Below are 22235 nucleotides of genomic sequence, written 5' to 3' on the forward strand. Positions count from 1 at the left end.
CAATATTTGCCTAAAGTGGCTCGAATTAAGTAGTTGGAAACCAAGGACAACACAGTCTCCCTTCAGTATAGAGACGTGGCTTTATAACTAATTAACTGTCACTGCCAGTGATTCTCTGAGGCTCTCTTTTCCTATGGCACATATGGTTGTAATCATTCGTTCCCACCTTGGGGTTGGAATGTGGGACTTGGGCCAAGTGCACCAGCTCGCAGGGGCGAAAGGTGTGAGACGAAGGGAGCTCTGACCAAGCATTGTTCCTGAGCCGCACACCCAGCTTCCCTTCTGGGGGCTGAGAGCGTCAGCGGGTCCCGCCAGAGCCCAAGTGTGAAGCACAGAGGTGCTGGGGCAGGAGGCTGTTGTTCCGAGTTCCAGCTCAGTGATGTGTGTTGGGGTGTGTTTCTTTGTTCTCTCAGATGTTCGCCCCGGATACTGTTACACGGCTCTGGCAAATGGGCGCTGTTCGAACCAACTGCCGCAGTCCATAACGAAAATGCAGTGCTGCTGTGATGTTGGCCGATGCTGGTCTCCGGGGGTCACTGTCGCCCCTGAGATGTGTCCCATCAGAGCCACGGGTAAGAGCCCTTCCTGTCATCTGCAGAGTGTCCCAGTCCCAGTCCCCACAAGCCCAGTGGCGATGTGCGTGAGGCACATCTGGTGGAGATCCAGGTAAGTGAAAAAGATTCCGGAAAATAAAAGAGGCGACTCCAAGGAAAATTTCCCCAGACGATGACTTGGGAAACTACAGAGGTCCATACAAATAATACTGTTTTCTGGTACTGCTTTTTACTGAGCTTGCTTATCACCACAGAATAGCAACCTTCTCCTGAGGACTTGTCCTCTCTTCCTCTCGTGTGTTTCTTTTGGCTCTCAAGGAGTTCTCCAAAGCTCTGCTGAATCAAACTCACTTGTCTCCAAGCCTTCCAGAGCTATGCCGGGTACATGTCTTCTCCTTCCCTAATATTTGACGTTTTCCTCTTCCTTGGTGCCAATTGTTGTTGACTTCTTTTTTTTCTTTGTAATACCTCTTACGTCCATCAGATTCCTTCCATCTTCACATAAAGCTCATTTTTTCTCAACTGGACTGTGGCAGTGGCCTCATAACTCGTCTCTATGAAATCCACAGCTGCCATATACGTTTCCCAAAGCATAATTCCTCTGAAGTTCAGTAAAAAAAATTATGGTGGGGGAAAAGATAGGGAAAGATGTCCAGAAAAAATTTCCCAGGATGAATTCAGGTGGTATCTAGTGGTCCAAGTCATGCCATTCCTTGAAAATAAAATTTTACTAGTTGGCGGACCAAATAGCATCCTCATTTCTTTCTTTTTTTCCTAAGATTTTATTTATTTATTTGACAGAGAGCAGTCACAAGTAGGCAGAGCAGCAGGCGGGGGAGAGGGGGGAAGCTGAACAGAGCGCCCGATGTGGAGCTTGATCCCAAGACCCTGGGATCGTGACCTAAGCCGAAGGCAGAGGCTCAACCCACTGAGCCACCCAGGCACCCCCATTCTCATTTCTAACCCCAGTTCATCTTTAAATTCTTCTTCTTTATGGTGGCTTTGTTTTTCTAGTTAAATTAAATGATCAAGCTTTCCTCGAAGCCAGTCTGAGGATCTCTAAACTCAACTGTTCCTTTTTCCTAAAACGTCTCTTCAGTTCAGGTTCTTCCTCCCTACTTCCTAACCTCTGCCACCTTGCTTGTTGAATGACCTCTTGCTCAGTAAGGATCCTAACATGATTCCTGATACAACTAATTCCTGGATGTCCCGAGATAACCACAGCTGGAAGTGTTGCCTTCTGTCTCAGGGTTCTAGGTGTTTACTGTTGCTTTGGCATAAATCCTGTCCACTCTGCCGTGTGCCAGTGTGTGTGTTCATGTCTTACTCTACTACTGGTTGATAAATCTCATTAGGAGGTCTCGTTCATTCTTATAGCCCCGTATTCCTTATGCTCTCTTAGCACTTCCACAGTAGTTAGCAAAATCTGGTCCATAGAAGACATTCAGGTGGAGTGAACAATTTATTAAGTGACATCTTTCCCACCAGTTCTAAGTGAAAACTGGGGTTATACTCGTTCTTAATCTGATTCCTGAACAGGGGGTTTGGCTCAGAGAACTGTAGCAGAGCAAATCTAGGTGAGGTAGAATAAACACAGAATTAATGGACTACTGCACAGTGTTATTCACAGAATGTGAATTTCCCATTGTCCTGGGCTCTACACCTGCTCGCAGATGTTACTATAAAATTTCTGTTTATTGATGAGAATTATGTGTGGATTAAAGAAGCCATAAAAAATCTTTCAATACATTTTAACATATAACAAGTCATATATTTTGTCCGATTTTTTACTGCCTATGGCCTAAAAATATAACCCACCATCCTTAGTACACTAGGGGGACCATTTAGTAGGTCACAGTTAAGAAGTACTTGACATCACACTAAGACATGGGGCTTGCATACCAGGAAATACATAGTTAATTTAGGGATCCTCAACATTGATGCAGACTCCTTTCTGTGCTGAGGCCTTGCCTTGATTAGAGGACAGAAGGAAGGCAGGTTGAGGTTCCTGAAGACCTGCTTTGGAATGCTTGGAGGGGAAGGCCCTGTTTCCCTGTGTGGCTCTGCATGGAGCTGCTCACTCCATGAAATACCCTGTTCACTCTGTGAAATACCCACAATCTCCACAATCTCTCCACTGAAATACCCACAATCTAAGATAGGCCCAGGGCAAGGCAGACTGACAGAGAGAAGTTAATTTGCAAGTGGATGTTTTTGTTTGCTCAGATGTTCTCAAGGCAGTGCTATAGGGCTCTAGACTCTTACCTTATGGAGAGTGATTATATATATGTATGTAATATATGTATAATCTATGTAATATATAATTATAATATAGGATTATATATAATAAATATATATGTATGAAGGATTATTTGGGCTCTTATGAAAAGTGATTATATGTAATATATATTATAGTATGTATACTATAATATATATAATATAATAAATATATATGTATAGAGATGAAGGATTATTTTAGAGTAGTCAGCATTTCACCATGTAAAGTACATCAGCATTATCTGTGGGTTAAATGGAAATAGGAAATATGGACATCAGTTGAACAAAACTAGCCCCAGTTTGCTGATCCTGAATGCAAAGGGCTCATGGGAAAGTTATGAAGCTGAAGAGAGTAGAGTATAGGACCCACTCTGATACACTTACCCAAGGAGGTTAAGGTGAATTTAACAGCATGCTTGAAGTCATATACTCACCTAATTATCAGAAATCCTGATAAGCTATTCAACTTATTTTATACAAATCCTGAAAGACTAAAGAAAAAAGAAAGGCTGAATTGGTGCTTGGAAGCAAAATGAGTTTCTTAGTATAATTGTTATCCAGTTAAATCCAGCCCATAGTTAATGAATTCCTCTTATGTACAATTTATAGGGCTAGGCTCAGAGTGGGAATTAGTTGTGAGTTAGATAGAATCATTGACTTCAAAGACTTGGGTCTTTGTGGTAATCTTGGTGGTAGAAATTTGGTGGAAAGCAAGTAGCCAGGAAATGATACATATGGGACATCCAGGTGATAATTCTATAAGAAGGATCACTGGGGTTTCATAAGAGGGATTGTAGCATCCTGATTTGGGGAAGCATAAACAATATGTAAATCTTTTCCAGATGCAGTCAAGTGCTACAGAATCTCTGTGGGTTAAAATTAATGATAAATAATTATTAAGACTCAGTAATAGAGTTCTCTGAATACATAATGTTAACCCAAGTGGGAAATGCCAAATATGATTGGAGAAAGTTTAGTAATGGACCAACAAGTAAAAACAAGGTACATGGTAGCTAGGAATATTTAGCCACATGTAAATTGGCAGATTTTCCCCATGAGGTTGAATATGAATGTATTTCCATTTAAGATATATTACGGTGCCTTAGAATAAGTCAGACTTAGTGCACAAGGAAAGAGTAATATTAGCCTAATTTCTATTAATGGATAAAACGAATATAGAAAGTATCTGTGGGAAAATCCCTGTGTGGCAGTGATAACAAAATTACTGATATTCTGATAAGAAGGAGAAAAAGAAATTTTAAAAATCACATGATTAGTTTACGTATAGAAGGAGCTATAACAAGATGTGGTCATCTGTAAGAAACATGAAAATGTACTAGTAGGTAAGTAAATACATCCCTGGAAACCTGGATACCGTCTTAAAGCATCTTTTTGGAAGCTTAGGGAAAAAAATGTGTCCCAAATCTAAAGATGATTTATCCAAATAAAGACCCGACATGAAAAATAGCAACTAGTCTATATGTGCTGTCCGAGGAAAATCCTTGATTAACTCAAGTGTACAAGTTCAGGGAACTATTGTGCCCCATTAACAACATACTCACCAGCCCTGGTATTCTTCTGCCCCATGGTGCTGCTTCTCCAACACTTGGTTGTCTTTTTACAAATAGGTATTCCTGAGGACTCTGTCTCTGTACACTCTTCTCTTCACTTTCCACACCTTCCCAGGTGAGCTCCTTCATCCCCTTGGCTTTACATGCCACCCACCTACTGATCAGTCGGAGACTTCTATCCAGCCCCCACTTCTCCGCTAGGCTTCAAACTCACACAGCTACTATGGGACAAATCTGCTTGGATATTTGCTATCTCAAAATACATATGTTCAACATGGAATTTGGCTTCTGCCCATCAAACCTGCTCTCACTGCCATTTTTCCCATTTGGTAAATGTCACCAACATCTACCCAGTTGCTAAACCAGAAGACTATGTCATTCTTGATTTCCTGTTCCCTCTGTTCTGATATTTACTCCTTCATGAAGCACTACCCACTTATCTCTAAAGTATGCTTTAAATTTATCCACTCCTGCCCAGTTCCATCGCTGCCTCCCTTGTCAGCCAAAACTTTCTTGCCCTTGGTGTTCTGTAACAGCCTTGCCTCCCTCCAGCACATTCTCCATGTGTCAGCAAGACTGATCTTCTGAAAATGTTCGGTTGATTACATCCCACGTTAGTCTGCTGAAGACTTCCAGTGGCTTAAAATAAATCCAAGCTTTTGGGGTGCCTGGGTGAATCAGTGGGTTAAAGCCTCTGCCTTCGGCTCAGGTCATGGTCCCAGGGTCCTGGGATCCAGCCCCACATGGGGCTCTCTGCTCAGCGGGGAGTCTGCTTCCCCTCTTTCTCTGCCTGACTCTCTGCCTACTTTTGATCTCTCTCTCTCTGTCAAAAAAAAAAAGAAAGAAAGAAAGAAAAAAAGAAAGATAGATCCAGGCTTTTTAGTGTGCTCTTTAGAACTCTGTAGGATCCAAAATTGGAACTGAGTTGAGAAAGTGTCATTTGATTCTTCCTTGAGGTAAATTATGACATAGGTAAAAACTTCCTAAATTTTGGGAGAGGTATGTGATACATATTCTGGGGAGTTTGGTTTTGGTTTGGATTACTATTTTAGTATGGTTGCTACTATAACTGTTAGGATGGGAATGAAGTCCGTTGGCTTTTTCTCTTTTCTCCAACTGATCTTTGTAGTCTGATGATTGGTTTTATTCAAAGTTTCTTCTGAAATGTAAGGGTAACTTCCACAGGCGTATGACTTGTGCTGCACCTCAGCTTTTGTATTCTGTTGTGTCGTGTTTTTCCAGAGGATTTCAACAAGCTGTGCTCCGTCCCTTTGGTAATTCCTGAGAGACCAGGATATCCTCCCCCACCCCTTGGTCCCATTCCTCCAGTTCACCCTGTTCCTCCTGGTTTTCCTCCTGGACCTCCAGTTCCAGTCCCTCGACCACCAGTGGATTATCCATACCCATCTCGGGAACCACCAAGTAAGGATTGAAAAGTCATCTGGTTATTAATTTTTTTAATAGCTTAAATAACAGTTAACTTTTTTGTTGTTATTTATACTGCATTAGTCATTAAATGAGTATATCAATTCTCAGATTAACTGCTTGGGTTGCATAGTATTGTTTTTTTTTTCAATTTTTTACTTTTTTATTAACATATAATGTATTATTAGTCCCGGGGTACAGGTCTGTGAATTGCCTGGTTTACACACTTCAGAGCACTCACCATAGTGGGTTACATAGTATTGTATATAAGCTTATTCTCCTGATGAATGGCCTGTGGTTATTGACAACTGTGGAAGAGCTAGGGAGAGATTTAAATCTGATTCACAGGATGAAGTCATAGAGGAGGTATAAAAATATGCATTGAGCTTTCTATAATGCAAAGCAGTTTAGCAAGTAATTACTAAGAACTCATTGCCTTTGTCGTTTACCCAAACTGGAGGCTTAAGAGCAGAGCAGAACAGAGGCTGGAGGAGGCAAGCTATGGTGATGGTGCAGGACCTGGCTGCAGGGGATCTCTGGAAATGGGCACGGACATAGACTTTACTGGCCCCAGATGACCTTTGTCCAAAGAGTTGGGCCAATCTTTTATGATTAAGCATCTTGCCCATGATTTTAATGAGATTTTATGTTATTCCTTCAGGGGTGCTGCCGGTCAATGTCACTGATTACTGCCAGTTGTTTCGCTATCTCTGTCAAAATGGACGCTGCATTCCAACTCCTGGGAGCTACCGGTGTGAATGCAACAAAGGATTCCAGCTGGACCTTCGCGGGGAGTGCATTGGTATGTGGCGCTATAGTTAGGTCAGCCTGAGCAGCCATGGCAATTCCCTCCTGTGACTAGATGAGTTTTCTGTTGCAGCTGTAATAAATCAGCTCAAACCTAGTGGCTTAAAACTGCACAAATCTATAGTTCTGTGGGTAAGAAACCCAACATAGGTCTAACTGGGAAGATCAAGGTGTTAGCAGGGCTGTGTTCCTTTTGCAGGCTCTCACAGAGAATCCATTTCTTTGCCTTTTCCAGCTTCTAGAGGCTGTCTGTATTCCTTGGCTAATGGTCCCCCCCCCTCCATCTTCAAAGCCAGCAGCATAGCATCTTCAAATCTGTCTCTAATTCTTTGGTTCTCTCTTCCAATTCCCTCTTCCACTTTGAAGGACCTTTGTGGTTAAATAGGGTCCATCTGAATAACCCAAGAGACACTCCTCACCTCAAGGTCTGCTGATTAACAATCTTGATTCTCCTTTGCCATATAGCATATTCAGAGGTCCTGGGGATTAGGACGTGACTGTATTTGGAGACAGATACCATTCTACCAGCTGTAGTGACTTTGAACTTTCATCATAAATACATTCAAGTCATCGCTGGCTAACTTCAACGTATGTCATCTTATCAAAAGTCTGACCATTAAAATAAAACATTAAAACTCTCCCCAAATTATGAAATTTTGCACATCTTCCTAATATAAGTGCATAATTCACCAACTGTCTGTAGTTAATCATTAAAAATTGAGGAGAGAAACTTAGAGCTGTTGACAAGTCGTTTAAGTTAACAAAAGGAGAAAATGTAACACAAGGCTAATTCATTCGCTAATTGGAAAAGAACACCCAGTTGCCATCTAACTTTTTAAAAAATACACTCCTTCCTTAGTTCAATTATATGACCCAATTCTGTAATTATGAATCAGGCAGAAGTAAGTAGCTCTTAGTTTCTCACCCTGTGTAGTTTCCTGGTGATATGACTCCCCTTCTAGCACACACTGAGTGAGAGAGTCATTCAGTCCGGAGAGGTCATCCGGAGTGGCTGGAAGGGGACATCTAGCTCACGGAGGGAGAGTGGACTTGTGGCAAGGAGCATGTGAGTCTGGCTAGGTGGGCTATCTTCCCAAAGCCTTAGTTTTCTCATCTTTACAAATAGGGGACTATAAACCAGTTTGCTGCTAAATAGACTGGTAGTTCTAGACAAGTGTACAACCTCCAGGAGCCCGTCCGGGGATGACGGTTGAGGAGCAGACTCTGTAGTAGGCGAGAATAGCTCTGGAAGTGGCGACCGTTTCGGATGTTCTTAGTGGAACGCAGCTGCGGATGCTTAGGTCAAGTTAGGCCTCCTTTTTATTGAAACAGAGAGCTCCGAGAGAGACTCAAAATTCTACTTAGAAGCCACCTCTGAAATGTTGGTCTGTTCGAGTCCCTTAGGCCAGACTCAAGGCAGAGAAAATGTTTATCAGCTTGGAGTGTGGAGTTGCTACATGTTTGGTATTTTTCTCTGAAAAATGACACAGGAAAATAAGACACTTTAACCGCTCAGCCTGTTTTCAAGTGGCTGGGGACATGGTACATTGTAGCAGAAAGACAAAAGATCCTTTTCACTGTGCTATTTATTTCTTATGAGGAAAGTGTTTTAACATGTAAAGGAGGCCAATAAAATGCTCTTTAAGTTATAAGTTATTGCTGTCTAACTTCTTACTAGAATATACTGTATTTTGCAGATGTGGATGAGTGTGAGAAAAACCCTTGTGCTGGTGGAGAGTGTATTAATAACCAGGGCTCGTACACCTGCCAGTGCCGCCCCGGCTACCAGAGCACGCTCACCCGGACAGAATGCCGAGGTACGGTCCTAACTCGGGGATGCCAAGCAAGGGGACAGACGTGCTGAGGAAGAAGTTTGCTTTGAAGGAATTTTTAGAGTTTGAATAACCTTTGCCAGGAGAGGCTGATAGGCCCTTGTTGCTTTTTGCACATAATTTCAGATATTGTCACTTCGAAGAACAGTGTCATAAAATCCAGCAGACATGCAAATCATTTTATTTATTTTTTTTAAAGATTTTATTTATTTATTTGACAGAGAGAAATCACAAGTAGACGGAGAGTCAGACAGAGAGAGAGAGAGAGAGGGAAGCAGGCTCCCTGCTGAGCAGAGAGTCCGATGCGGGACTCCATCCCAGGACCCCGAGATCATGACCTGAGCCGAAGGCAGCAGCTCAACCCACTGAGCCACCCAGGCGTCCCTATGCAAATCATTTTAAAAGATGCTCCTGTTCTTATGGGAATATCTTATTTTTACTACTTTTTGCCTCATCACTCTTGCTCTTAATTTTTAATCTGAGAGCTAGGGAATGTGGTTATCCCTTGTTGACATAGAAACAGAGGAAAGTTTCAGGTGACATTGCATTGAGTTGATTTCTTAATGGAAAGGTCTGTAGGGGAAAGAAGGAGTCATGGTGGTCACAGCAACATCGCCTGGGAGCTGATGGGAAATGCAGAATCTCAGATCCAACCCCAGACCCACTAAATCACACTCAGTATTTGAGCAAGATCCCCCCAGGAATCCATAAGCATACTGAAGTTTGAGAAGCATCACTCTAAAATTTGTTCACAAAATTTTCTCTTTGGGTTTAATATTTATTACACCATCCTATATGCTTTTTATCAGATGACTGATGATGATACTAAGTTTCTGGGACAGAAATAAGTAAGATGTACTTTCAACCCTCGGGGAGCTAAAATACCTATGTCTCCATAAGTTTGGCACAAAATGAGGTATTTCCCTGATTCAGTAAAGCCAGATAAAAGCAAGAGAATTTTGTGTTGAAATTAAATACAAGAAGGTCAAAAGGTTTGTATCACTTAAAAAAAATTGTCAGCTATTGACAGGAGTTAATTTTATTTGCCCTTTTTTTTTTTTTTTGTGAAAGTTCTTCATGTGAGTCGAAGACATAAGGTTTTTACTTTTTTCAGTGACTGGTTGCAGAGGCTTTGAATGTGGTTCTGGCTTAGAGATTTTTTTGCCATTGGTGTATTTTAGTACATTACCTATAAATGGCAGTGTTGAGCAGTATGTCAACTTGCTAATATTTCTATTAATGGCCTGAATATAAATATAGTTTGAATGTTTCATTGAGTTTAGAACATGGTTAATATTGTAACTATTGTTTACGATAATTAGCATGTATGGTGTATTAGGCATTTTGAAGTAGTAGAGAATAAAAGGACACCAATGTCTAGAATTCTGCACTATTAAATAAGCAAATAGAAAAGATGATTGAATACTCAGCAGGGGCGAGGGCCAGCCAGTATAGACGAGTGGTGGTGTTATCACTCGGGGACTTAATTTATTGGAGACCGAGGATTACCTAAAAGCCTCAAATATGATCGTCTTTAAGAGCTAGTGCTAAGCTTATCTCCAAAGAAGGAGTTGATGACATATTCATATTTTGGGGAAGATGAAAGTGGCCACAAAACAGAAAGACTGTGTACTTAGCTGAGGAGAAGTACATGGCAGGCTGAAGAGAGGGGGACAGAAGATGCAGAGAGAAACACGGTAGAGAACTTTGAATGGCAGACTTCCAGTTGATCTTGTGAGGCCGCGCGGGCAGACGGATGGGGCTCTGAAATTAGTGAGGAGAGAAAATGCTCAACTCTTTATATTGTTTATTTTATGAGTGGGCCTCAAAAGGTTATAGAATCCTAAAGAAAAAAATTCTGCTCAAGAGTATGTGGCTTTTACTATTTTTTGAAGTGTGGAGCAAGTCAGATTTTTGCAAGGATTAAGAAATAAATGAGAGAGAAAAAGAGCGTAGGTTGTTGGCACAAAGATCAGACAGAAGAAAAGCCCAGACTGCCTCAGCTAGTCCAATGACTCGTGTGGAAACCACTGCTGGATCTGCCCAGAAAGAAAGTGCGTCTGAGGGTCAACCACAAGACACCGTGCAGACACAGGGTAGACAGAGTAACCAATGTGCCATGAATGCACATTCTTGTCGTCCAGAGGATGTTTTGGGTCCTTGCACTCAGGCCCATGTGGCCTCAGCTCTGCATAGATAGCTCTGCCCCCAGGCATGGCTACCTGGTTCCCTGGTCTCTGTCTTCTATGCTATGTAGATGAGGCAGCATGTACTCATCCTCTTTGGTGTTCATCCAGGTATCTAGCTGAACAGATAATCCAGGGTACCATGTGGTCCAGTTTGAATTAATCACTGATCTTTAAATGAGGGATCAGATACCGGTTATTTGAGTGATTGTCCTTTTTTAACACTTCCATAGCAAGCTCTGTTGTTTACTTTGGCATAATATTAAACACAACAGAAAGAAGGAGAAATGCCCCCATATTTTATTTGGTAGATAGACTACTTATGAAGTTATAAAAGAAACTAAGGCTATATAAACAATAAAACTATACTTGGACCAGAACTGCCATAAGGAAGGTAAACATTTCATGGGATTGCTGGTTTTCAGATGGAATTAAAAATTTTTAATAGGATTTTTGTTTTATTGTTCTGATGTAGCTATGAGATCTGCCTTTTTGAGCATGTGTTGAAAGATGCCAGCCAAAGTTTAATATAAATAATGATATATACTGGCTCATTAAATCAGGAAGGAAAATGAAGAGGAATCTGTTTTGTGTATACAATTGAGATTTAAGGGGTCTTATTAGAAATTAGAGTTAGATCAAGTGCTCTTATATTGGCATTTTTTTTATGTCTTGCAAACTCTAGTTAGTCATCTAAAATCTTACATTATTGGGTATTGCGTTTATGTTGATGAATATTTAGTAATTAAACCCTGAGACTACCATCATGGGTTTAGAGATGGAGGGAGGGAGGAATAAAATAATTGTAAACCCACCAAGTAAAGCTATTTCTTCTGTTTTAACTTTGATTGTAGACATCGACGAATGTTTACAGAATGGCCGTATCTGCAATAATGGACGTTGCATCAACACAGATGGCAGTTTCCACTGTGTGTGTAACGCGGGCTTTCACGTGACACGAGACGGGAAGAACTGTGAAGGTAAGTGAGAGTAAGATGGCAGTCAGGGCAGGAGGATAATATTCATCTTTGTCTTCCATCTTGGTTTCAATACCAGAAGTTTTTAACAAGGGAAGCCTGGGTGGCTTGTTTAGCTGAGTCTCTGCCTTTGGCTCAGGTCTGGATCCCAGGATCCTGGGATCGAGTCCCACATCGGGCTCCTTGCTTATCAGGGAGTCTGCTTCTCTCTCTGCCTGCCACTCCCCCTGTTTGTGCTCTTTCTCTCTCTCTCTCTGACAAATAAATAAATAAAGTCCTTAAAAAAAGAAGTCTTTCATAAAACCAAGTCAAACTTCCAGTGAAAGGTCAAAGTAACACATATATTTCACATATTGTTACCGGGGAGACAAACATACTTTGCAACAATTTTCATAACTTTATATTTCTGTGAGTCAAATCACATTTCAGATATATGAGGAGAGCTTGTCCTTTAAAGATCTCGGGTGTTGATGAAACTTCTATAAACATAGATCACTACCTCCTAATTTTATACCATTAGAATTTGTATGTGTTTTTTTTTTTTAAATGGGACACACCTAATCTCCTGTATTTCTTTTTCAAATTTTTAACTGAACTACAGGTGACATGTGCCATATAATTTTTTTTACATTTATAGTCCTTCTGTTTGAAGTGTCTGTCTAGTGAGAAAACATTGCTGAGTACCTGACCATGTAAAATTTGTTTGAGACATTGACAATTGAGAAGCAGCTGTCTTGCCTCTTGAATTAATCACCTCATTTTGAATTGGGCTGTTTCAAACATTTTGTCTTTTTTTCCGGCCATTTTTTTCCTGAATTGAAAATATGACCATTATTGATGAGTTTCCACTTCTTAGACCTTTAGCAAAAAATGAAGAATGCTTCTTATCGTCTTTCCCAACGTCTTTGGGAAAGATCCCAAGAATCTATTCATACGTTAAAAGAATTTCAAAATTTTTCTTAGAAACATTTTTGGCAGAATATTATCAGTGATTCAATTCAAAGACTTAATGCCAGAATTCTCGGTTGGGATAGAATACTGTTTAAAAAAAGAAAAAAAATCATAAATTACATTGGTCTGACTAAAGCCTGTAAGTGAAAACACACCATGTCTAGAAGAACAAATACCTCCAAGAGAGCTCTTAGTATCAAATAAAATAACGTATTGATGAATTTAAAGAAATAACCCTATGATCAGGGAATCGTAAAGGTTAGCTAACAGGGCTGTATTCCATAGCCAAGTCTTGCATTTTAAAAATACAGTTTTTCCTATCCCTATTTAAAATGCTTCAAACTGGGCGCCTGGGGGGCTCAGTGGGTTAAAGCCTCTGCCTTCGGCTCAGGTCATGATTTCAGGGTCCTGGGATCGAGCCCTGCATTGGGCTCTCTGCTCAGCAGGGAGCCTACTTCCTTCTCTCTCTCTCTCTCTGCCTACTTGTGATCCAAATAAATAAATAAAATCTTTTAAAAAAATTGCTTCAAACTGCAAACTGTCTTCTGGCTTCTACTTTATAAAGAATCAGGACATGGCCCAAGTACATTTTAAGTTCCATCTTTCTTAGTTTTGATTTTTGATTTTATTTTGCAGTGCATTGGAAGTAATATCGGTGAAGCAGATATAACCATCTGGCTGTTAACACACTTGTCACTTTGTACACTGCTGTTTTTAAAAACTAGCCTGGTAGCTTCCACTGAGACAAATTTCATACACACAAACATGTGAGCACATGCAAAATGTGTATATACGATTATCTATGAATTTCATATTTCACACATATGTGTGTATATATGTATGCACGCAGCATATATACAGTATGTCATAAAATAAATTTAGCCATAGTTTGTGTATACATGTCAGAAATGGAGAACTTAAGAATACATATTTTATATGGCCCTTCTTCTCCTTAAATGCTATAATTTGGAAGACAATTAGCCTTAGACTATAATAAAAAAAAACAAACAGAAGAGATGTGAAGAAAAAGAATTATATTCATTTAGGTTGGATTCCCCTGTGAACTTACTCTTCTGGTCATAAGAGAGCATATCTTTTCGTATTTTTCAGATATGGACGAATGCAGCATAAGGAACATGTGCCTTAATGGAATGTGTATCAATGAAGATGGCAGTTTTAAATGTATTTGCAAACCTGGATTTCAGCTGGCATCAGATGGGCGTTACTGCAAAGGTTTGTGCTATAAAACTTGAAGCCATATTCTTCCCCTGCTTTTTTTTCCACTCTATATTTCTTAGAGATACCACTTTTCCCTATTGATTCTCTGCATTTAAAGTCCTCCTAGTTTGGTTTAGGAAACCCAACTGGACCTCCTTAAGTCCAGCGATCCAGAGAGCTGTGGCTTATGCTCAAGAGGCTGTTCTGACTTCAGAAAGGGTGTTTGGCCTCTTCTAAAGGCACCTGAAAGACTATGTAGCAGATGAATGAGAAGCTAAATTAACAGTTGGTCCACCAACACATGTGAGCATCTTTTTAAAGAAGCTGAATTCTTCCTCTTCCTTATATTTGGGGAATAATGGTGGGTAGGTCTTTTGATGGCTGTTGTTTGCTACCTCTTACATCTCCACCTGGACAAAATATTCTAGATGCTTATTGCAGTGATCTCTTCCCTGTAATTTCCTCCAGATATCTTAAGATAGAGGAAGTTTTTCATAGACCATTTATTTAGGCATTATCGAGTCACATAGCATGAGGAGAAATAGAATTAAGCAGAAGAAATTAATTAAGAGCCATTGTTTAGCTTGGTAGTTTTTGAAATAACTGTTCTGCTCCAGGTATTGAAAAAAAATGAAGATATTTATTTGTGCTGTTGAAAATTGGAGTTCCAAGAAGAGTTACTGAGTTAAATTTGTGCTTGTATCTCTAGCCTTATGTAGTCAGGGATGAGAGATTATTGCCCTTGGGTCCAAGACTTAAGTTGAAACCATACTTCTCAAGGAACCTTGTTTCTAAAAAAGGTCCAGGAAATCTGCTAAAATACTGCACTTAAAGCCTTCTGCTCATCATTTCAGATGGGGAAGGGCAGAGTGTTAAGCTATTCAGGATTAAGAAAACAGAATAAAGTCCTATGATACCTCTTCTCCAGGTGCCCGTGGTAGACAGTTTTGGTAAAGGTACCATGGAAGAAAGCCTTGTATTAAGTCGTTGGCAAGACATGCATTTTTCTCTAGGCTTAAAAGAGCTTCTATCCCTTGGTTGTTTACCTACATTCTCCATGACCTTCACATCAGTGGCTCTTAATATTGTGCAAATCTGTCTTCATAGCAAGAGAAAACATTTGAATTTTTAAAAGTTGAACTAAGAAATACATTTCTGTACTTTTGAGCCCTGTGCTGGGAGGAGCTTATTGTTTGGAAGACAAGATTAACACAAGAAATATTCTACGACGTAAAACAGAATACAACAAAGTGCCAAATTGTGCAGATTAAGTGCTGCACAAGTAAAAAGAAAGGGGAAGGGAATGATTGCCGGAATATTTGGAATTAGGCTTCCAAACAAAATAACAGAAGGAAATGTGAAAGCCCCTTTGTGCACAGACCTTTTGCAAGAACACATTCTCCCCTTGCCTATCCACAGGGCATGCCGGGATTACTTTCAGTGCCTATAGGCTGCTGGTGACCCAGGTCACACCCTCTCAGCATTGAGTATGACCAATAGATAATACTAATGTAATTATCTCAGATGACATTATGACCTCATAGATGAAACTAGGTTTTGTAACTCTTCACAATGGGTAAAAAAGATGGAATACACACATTAGACTAAGAATAAAGAAAAAAATTTCTTGTGTGCTGAATTTCTTCTTTTCTGCAGCTTTTCTCTTGACATCATTGGTTAAGATTTTCTCTGAGCTCTGAGTACTTAGTTCTGAGACCACAAAGATGTGACTGTTCAAAGCGAATTTAATCCCTACAGTTAACTAATCTGATGACCAGCGTGGCCTCCCTGACCACTCACATTGAATCATGCCCTCTAGATCTATGTTGTATCTCTGTCCCCGTTAAAAAGCCTGTGTGCCCCTTTCCAGGCTATAGTTGTCACAGTTTACTGAGATCTCAAGTTGAACAGAAAGATGACCTGAATTACTGAACCAGTGTGAGTTCATGTATTTAAATATAACTGCTGTTTTAAAATATAATCTGTACATGGAATCTTGGACCATCTGAATAGATCTTGTGCCAAGTAACACAAACTAAGTAAAATCTAGAGGTGTTTCAGTTTCAATTTGCCTTCTTAAGGTCAGAAAAAAAGAAATAGTTACATACACTAGTTATATATTATAAAAGGAGTTGTTATAAAATGACTTGCTTAAAATAAAATAAAATTAAAACTTGCTTCTAAGTGTTATACATTTTCCAAAACACAATTTTGGTACCATTTCTATTTCCCCATATTAATTTGTTTAAAGATTTTATTTATTTATTTGACAGAGATCACAAGTAGGCAGAGAGGCAGGGAGAGAGAGAGAGAGAGAGAGGAGAAGGAAGCAGGCTCCCTGCTGAGCAGACAGCCTGATGCAGGGCTCGATCCCAGGACCCTGGGATCATGACCCAAGCCGAAGGCAGAGGCTTTAACCCACTGAGCCACCCAGGTGAAAAAAATCTTTCTTATTATTAGTATGTGCCCAATAAAGTCTTTTACCAGGCCTCCCTAAGTATACACATATGATACTCAAAATATCTGTAATACTTAAGAAAGATATTTCTTTGCTGGGTTCCAGTTGCTTCAGTGCTGTTGTTGGCTGGAAATGGTCATCAAAATCTCCTATATTCATTTTCCATCTCTTTTCTATGGTGTTCCATCAGGGTTTCATTTCTCTGTCTCTTACTGCCATTCTAGTCATCAGAGAACTAAGGCACGAGTGATACTGGAATGGACACTGGTCTGATTGTGGGATGCCAAATGGAGTGGCTTCCTGGCCAGCTCAAAGTTGCAGTCCATTATCAAGTTAGGTTTCTAGTTCTGACAGCGCTGTAAGAATCACCACGTGAAATGTTCAACCAGACCCTTTGTGTGTTAGCTGTCACTTTCCTTCTTCCAATTCTGTTTTTGCTTTTGTGATTCTTATTTCGGATAAAAAGACCTCAGGAGAATATGATTGAAATAGCCTTTTCTGTGGTTAAAAAAACAACAACAACAACATGTAATTTATGTCAATTTTTGCTACCCTTCTCTCAAAGGACAATGAAATGCATCTCACTGAGCTTTTATGGCTGGTGCTGCATATTCTTTTCATCTTCCCCATTTTCAGGTGTAAAAGAACTGTAAACATGGTTTCATATAAATGTCACTCCATTTTTAATACGTGCTTTTCCCCACCACAGATATTAATGAGTGTGAAACACCTGGGATCTGCATGAATGGGCGCTGTGTCAACACTGATGGCTCCTACAGATGTGAATGCTTTCCTGGACTGGCCGTTGGTCTGGATGGACGTGTGTGTGTTGGTAAGATAAAGCCATAACTAGACATGTGATAGAGATGCACCTTCTGTCGACCCATAAACCCCACCAATAATCAATGCACTATACTGTAACAGGCAGGACAGAATAATTGTGGGGGAACAAACCAACAAGATCACTTCTCTTCTTACATGAATCTTACATCTAAGAAAGAAAGATGAGCTGAGATAAATGAAGACCAGGGGAATCCCTACCTCTTCTTCCCCCTTTACTTTTCTAATCATGTAGATGTCCTCAATTTTCTCCAAGTCTCCTTTGTTCATAATGGTCTTTGAAATTGGCCCATGTATGCTCATCATCTCATAGTGAACATTTTCAATAGGGAAGTAAATGTCCAAAGGGAAGTATAGAATGCAAAGGAGGATATGGATGATGAAGAACCTTATGTAATATTTTCATGTGGCTTTATAAGAAGTTTGAAATTTGTTGAGAAATGGATATTAATTTTATCTAAATTATTTTCAAGAAAGGTAGTCAATAAACCTTTGAGTTGGGCATAGTTGGAGACCCACTCCCTGGTGGTAAAGATAACACTACTTGGTAGACCAATGTCTATAGACCTGTACAGTGAATGTTTTAGAGATTAAACTTCCTCCTTTTTCAAAGTACATCGAATTTAAACATTCAATAATGGCATGTTTATTTTGAGGTAGGCCACACTGCTTAAGAAAGATCTTCTTTATCATAGGGTAATATCCATTACCGCTCACCCGTTATTCAGTTAACTTGTATTAAGTGCCTGCTCTCTACAGGTCCGGGGAAGACAAAAATGAATGAGACAGAATCTCAGCCCTTAAAAATCTCATGGTTGGATAAACCATGCTAGTCTAGAAAACGGAAAGGCTCTGGCAATTGTTTCCAGTTCCTGGAAGCTGAATATAATCTGCAGTTTGTTTACTTGTCTTTTTCTGTTGAAATCTAAGGCCAGAGGCATCTTCTGTGAGTTAGAACAGGGATAGGGGCTAAATAAAGCCAGCTTCAACTTTGACCTGGGGAGTTCCCCTCTGTTTGAAGTGATGGTGTGATGACAGATGCATCTTCTCGTTTAGACACGCACATGCGGAGCACATGCTATGGCGGATACAAGAGAGGCCAGTGTGTCAAACCCTTGTTTGGAGCCGTTACAAAATCTGAATGCTGTTGTGCCAACACTGAGTATGCATTTGGGGAGCCTTGCCAGCCATGTCCTGCACAGAATTCAGGTATGTGGTGTCAGGGGAATGCCCTCACACTGCCAGCCTCTTGCCTCCATCTGCAGTCTTTGCACTTAGGGATGATGATCTGCTCTCTGGATACCTCCTATGCCTGCCCGGGGTCTTGGCAGGGCTACTCAGGGTCTGATCACGCATTCCTCACCCAATTGCAATGGTCACTGGGAATCGGCAGCACATTTGGGAGCCTCCATCCCAACTCCTCCACCTTAATAATACTCATGCTGTCTGGAGTTCATGCAACTTGCCTTGTTCTCTAAAGTAGTTACACAGTGTTTGCATTTTGAAGGAACTATTATAAAAGCAGAATTTACAGAGTGTAAAAATAAATAATTTTCAGATTACCTATTTCCAGCTTTTTTCCAAAAGGCTATGTGTGAATTTTGTTCAAATCCCTCATGTTGATTGAGGTGCGCTTCTCCTAAATGATTTTATTCGACCTTGGGGGAAAAGTATTTTTCTCAATTTGAAGTGACATGGCATAATGGAAAGAAAACTAGTGGGTGAGTCAGAATCCTTCCAGGCCACCGGCAGGCAAAGTACTTAACTGGGGGGTTCAGTTCATTGTAGGATTTTGTTTATTTAGGAATTTTGCTCACCTGCTTTCAAAAGGATTTGAGGTGGCTTATAATAGTAAACAGTTATAAAGTAGAATAATATGGAAAAGGAATCCTTAGTTTTCTCATCTACAAAATGAATCATCTTAGATAACCCAGAACATCCTCTCCAGCTGTAAATTATTTCTATATGTAAGGCAAAAATAATTATTTGAATCTAAAGCAATAAACTGTCAGCATTTGGAAACTTGGCAGTTTCTTTCAGTGTTCTAAAATAAAATTAGATCTAATATTGAAAACATGTAGTTCTGATTGCTTTGATTGATGTCTCAGATCTAGTTAGTCCATTTCCGGTCTAGATACAATCAATTAAAGATTAACTCACAATTTTTAAACATTTGCTATTTTAAAAGCTATAATGTTTGAAATTAGAGAGTTAGAAATTAAAATATGAGAAGTTAGAGAAAGTTAAAGGGAAGACTTTAAAAGAAATGAGGGATGCAGGTTAAAGAAGAAAGTTTTATTATGGCTGATTACTTTAAAAATTACTATTTTTTTTAATTTAATTTCTTTTCAGTGGGACAGAATTCATTGTTTATGCACCACACCCAGTGCTCCATGCAATACGTGCCCTCCATAGTACCCATCACCAGGCTCCCCCAACCTCCCACCCCCCACCCCTTCAAAACCCTCAGATTGTTTTTCACAGTCCATAGTCTCTCATGGTTCATCTCCCCCTCCAATTTCCCTTTTATATATGATCACCAATCAGTTCAATTTATGCTCACAACAATACTTCAATTATATAGCATCTAATATAATCCTATCCAGCAAAGATGCCTCCATGTTACTTTATAGCTGTATATTATTAATACTGTCCTTTTGTATGTTACTTTAACTTTTAAAAGTACTTTTCTTACATACTTTGAATTTACCAGATGTTGGAATATCATGAAAATTGGTTCACAAGAGTGGAGGTGATTTGTTTACATCTTCAGTAAGTGGAAGAACCAAAAGTTAGAATCTAGGATCCTTGGTGCATAGAGGTCTTTGTTTTTACATTTTCCTGTGGACCAAGTACATCTCCAAAGAATTCTTCCGATACCTCAGAAAATGAAGGAATCTTACAAAAGGATGACTTACAAGAGACCAGATTTCTTTAAGCAGTAAAGCTGAAAGGGGGTTAAATTTGAAGCTCAGCCCTACTAGCCTCTTTTCTGTATTTGAATGCACTTGCACAGAAGAGGTACACCTGTGGACGTGCTTTCATTCCGTTTGGTTTCTCCTCCTCTTTGATAGACGAAAATGCCAGATCATGAAGGATCTAAGTGTAGAGTATCCCTTATTTCAGGAGACAGGGAAGATTTTAAGAGGTACTGAAAATATACAGAACATTCCTTCTTTAGTCAATTTAATGAGAAACTCCAACCCCATCACATCTAAAGTCTGTCTTTGTGCTCTGGAAGGAAGCGAAGTGAGCTATCTATGAAGATCTTTCTCCCCGGCAACTGAATATTTATTTATTTGCAGGAATCAGTCAGTTAAACCCAGTGTAAGTGTTAGGGATTTTCTCCTATGTCCCCATACCAGTGTTTCTGTGGCACAACACTGAATTAGCTCAGCAGTACCTACCATTTACTAAATGCATGAGCTGTGTGAGGAGCTGTGTTGAGCACTTTCTATGTTCTCTTGTGGAATCCGCAGAACTGTCATGTGAGCTGAGTATCCTTGTCTCCAGTTTACAGAGGGGAAACAGAAGGGGAAGGGGAAACTACCAGAGGGAAAGGGCTTGCTCCCAATAACATTGTCATCGGCATTCAACCCAACGATGAGAGCTGATACGCAGAAGAGAGTCTAGGACCAGATTCTACCCAAATGGAAAAGAACAGTGACAGTAATTTCCTTCCACTCAGGCCAGGCATCAACTAATTTAGCACTGACTGTAAAACTGCTTTTTGCAAAACTGGCTTGATATTTTTTTTCTCTATTTTGTTACTTACAGTATTTCAGAAGTGTTTTACTTAATTGCTGGTGTGAGAGAATAATGACAATGCATTTCCTTTGGCTTCTAATCCCAGGCTTTCAAACACGCGAAGGCAGCCCCTTTCCCAATTGTTCTTTTTTTTTTTTTTTGGTCCCATTTAGCAGGATTTAAAAATTAAGGAATTTCACCACTTTTCTCAAATTTACATTTGCACAAAGGCAGAGGTTCTGAGGGATTCAACCTTCCTTTTTTTTTTTTTTTTTAAATCAGTGTAATTCCTTTGCCTCTACTGTCACCAGGAATACAATTTTCTAGCATGCAGAAGTATAAGAGCTATTTGCTTCCACAGTGAGGTGTGGTTAACCTTGGTAAAAAGGCCTATCCCAATATCCAGTTCCCCTGCCACTTAAGCACAAATGATTTGCAGTTGACCATGGGACTCCCTGGTTGCCGGAAACTGTGGGCAACTAAGAGGACACTTGAGTTTGTTTCCCTTGGATAAAGTGTGATTCCAGTTAGTTCTCCATTTTCATCATTCACTCTTATGTTCATCTAAATCTTGTTGAAATTGTATGTGAAACATTACATCAGTTTTAGGAAATAGAAAAATGATTGGGAACATATTCTGTAAACCTCAATTTCTTAGTAAGATCTCAGTTTTAACATTATGCAATACTTTGCCTATGGATTTATCATGTAGAATGACTCTAGTATCCCGGTGAAAATGAACTTTAGAAATCCACTTAAATGCAAGTTCAGATACTTTTGTTTTTCTTCTGAGTGGAGGCTAGAGAATTTTCAGAGAGAAATGAGAAAATGTTAAGAACTTGATTGTATGAAATGAAAAGAAAAACAGTTCACACTAAGAAACAAAATTATTCCCAAGACAGTGGGAGAAAGTTTTATTAACAGTTAAGAAACCACATTTTAACAGGCACATTTCACTGTAAGTGTAAAGTGTTCCCTGCTGAATAAAATCAAATTATAAGAAAAACACCTTTTCCGAAACCGCTTTGTACAAGGAATCGCTATAACTTGCCTGTGCCCTTCCAAGTCCTTTTCCACAGTAATGCAGGCCTTTAAAATGGGAGCTGGGTGTACCAGGGACTCCCTGGGGAGATGCCTCCTTTTCTGTTACCACTTTATTTCGGTTCCACTCACTTAGGAGGAAACGATGTGTGCAAAGCCAAGTAGAGGATTGACCTGTTTGGCAAACAAGGGAATCATTGACTATCTGTTCATTTCTTGCAGCGGAGTATCAGGCGCTCTGCAGCAGTGGGCCAGGAATGACGTCCGCAGGCAGTGGTAAGCACTTGTTTGAAAGTCACTTCTTTCAGCATGTGCAGAAGTTGCACCACTAGGCCTTCCTGTGGGTTTCCT

At 39.9% G+C, this 22235-nt stretch overlaps 1 protein-coding gene across 1 annotated transcript in view; it reads left to right on the forward strand.

The window, feature by feature from the left end:
- Positions 1-22235, forward strand: part of FBN1 (fibrillin 1) — a 233354-nt gene that overhangs the window by 123809 nt on the left and 87310 nt on the right. Inside the window, exons 10-18 of the mRNA XM_044231383.1 lie at positions 414-572; positions 5645-5824; positions 6489-6629; positions 8332-8451; positions 11507-11632; positions 13691-13813; positions 16966-17088; positions 18153-18305; positions 22107-22160. Coding sequence (XP_044087318.1) covers positions 414-572; positions 5645-5824; positions 6489-6629; positions 8332-8451; positions 11507-11632; positions 13691-13813; positions 16966-17088; positions 18153-18305; positions 22107-22160 — 1179 coding nt within the window. The remainder of the gene's footprint in view (positions 1-413; positions 573-5644; positions 5825-6488; positions 6630-8331; positions 8452-11506; positions 11633-13690; positions 13814-16965; positions 17089-18152; positions 18306-22106; positions 22161-22235) is intronic.

This window comes from Neovison vison, chromosome 13 (genome assembly GCF_020171115.1).
Source record: "Neovison vison isolate M4711 chromosome 13, ASM_NN_V1, whole genome shotgun sequence".
Classification (NCBI taxonomy): Eukaryota; Metazoa; Chordata; class Mammalia; order Carnivora; family Mustelidae; genus Neogale; species Neogale vison.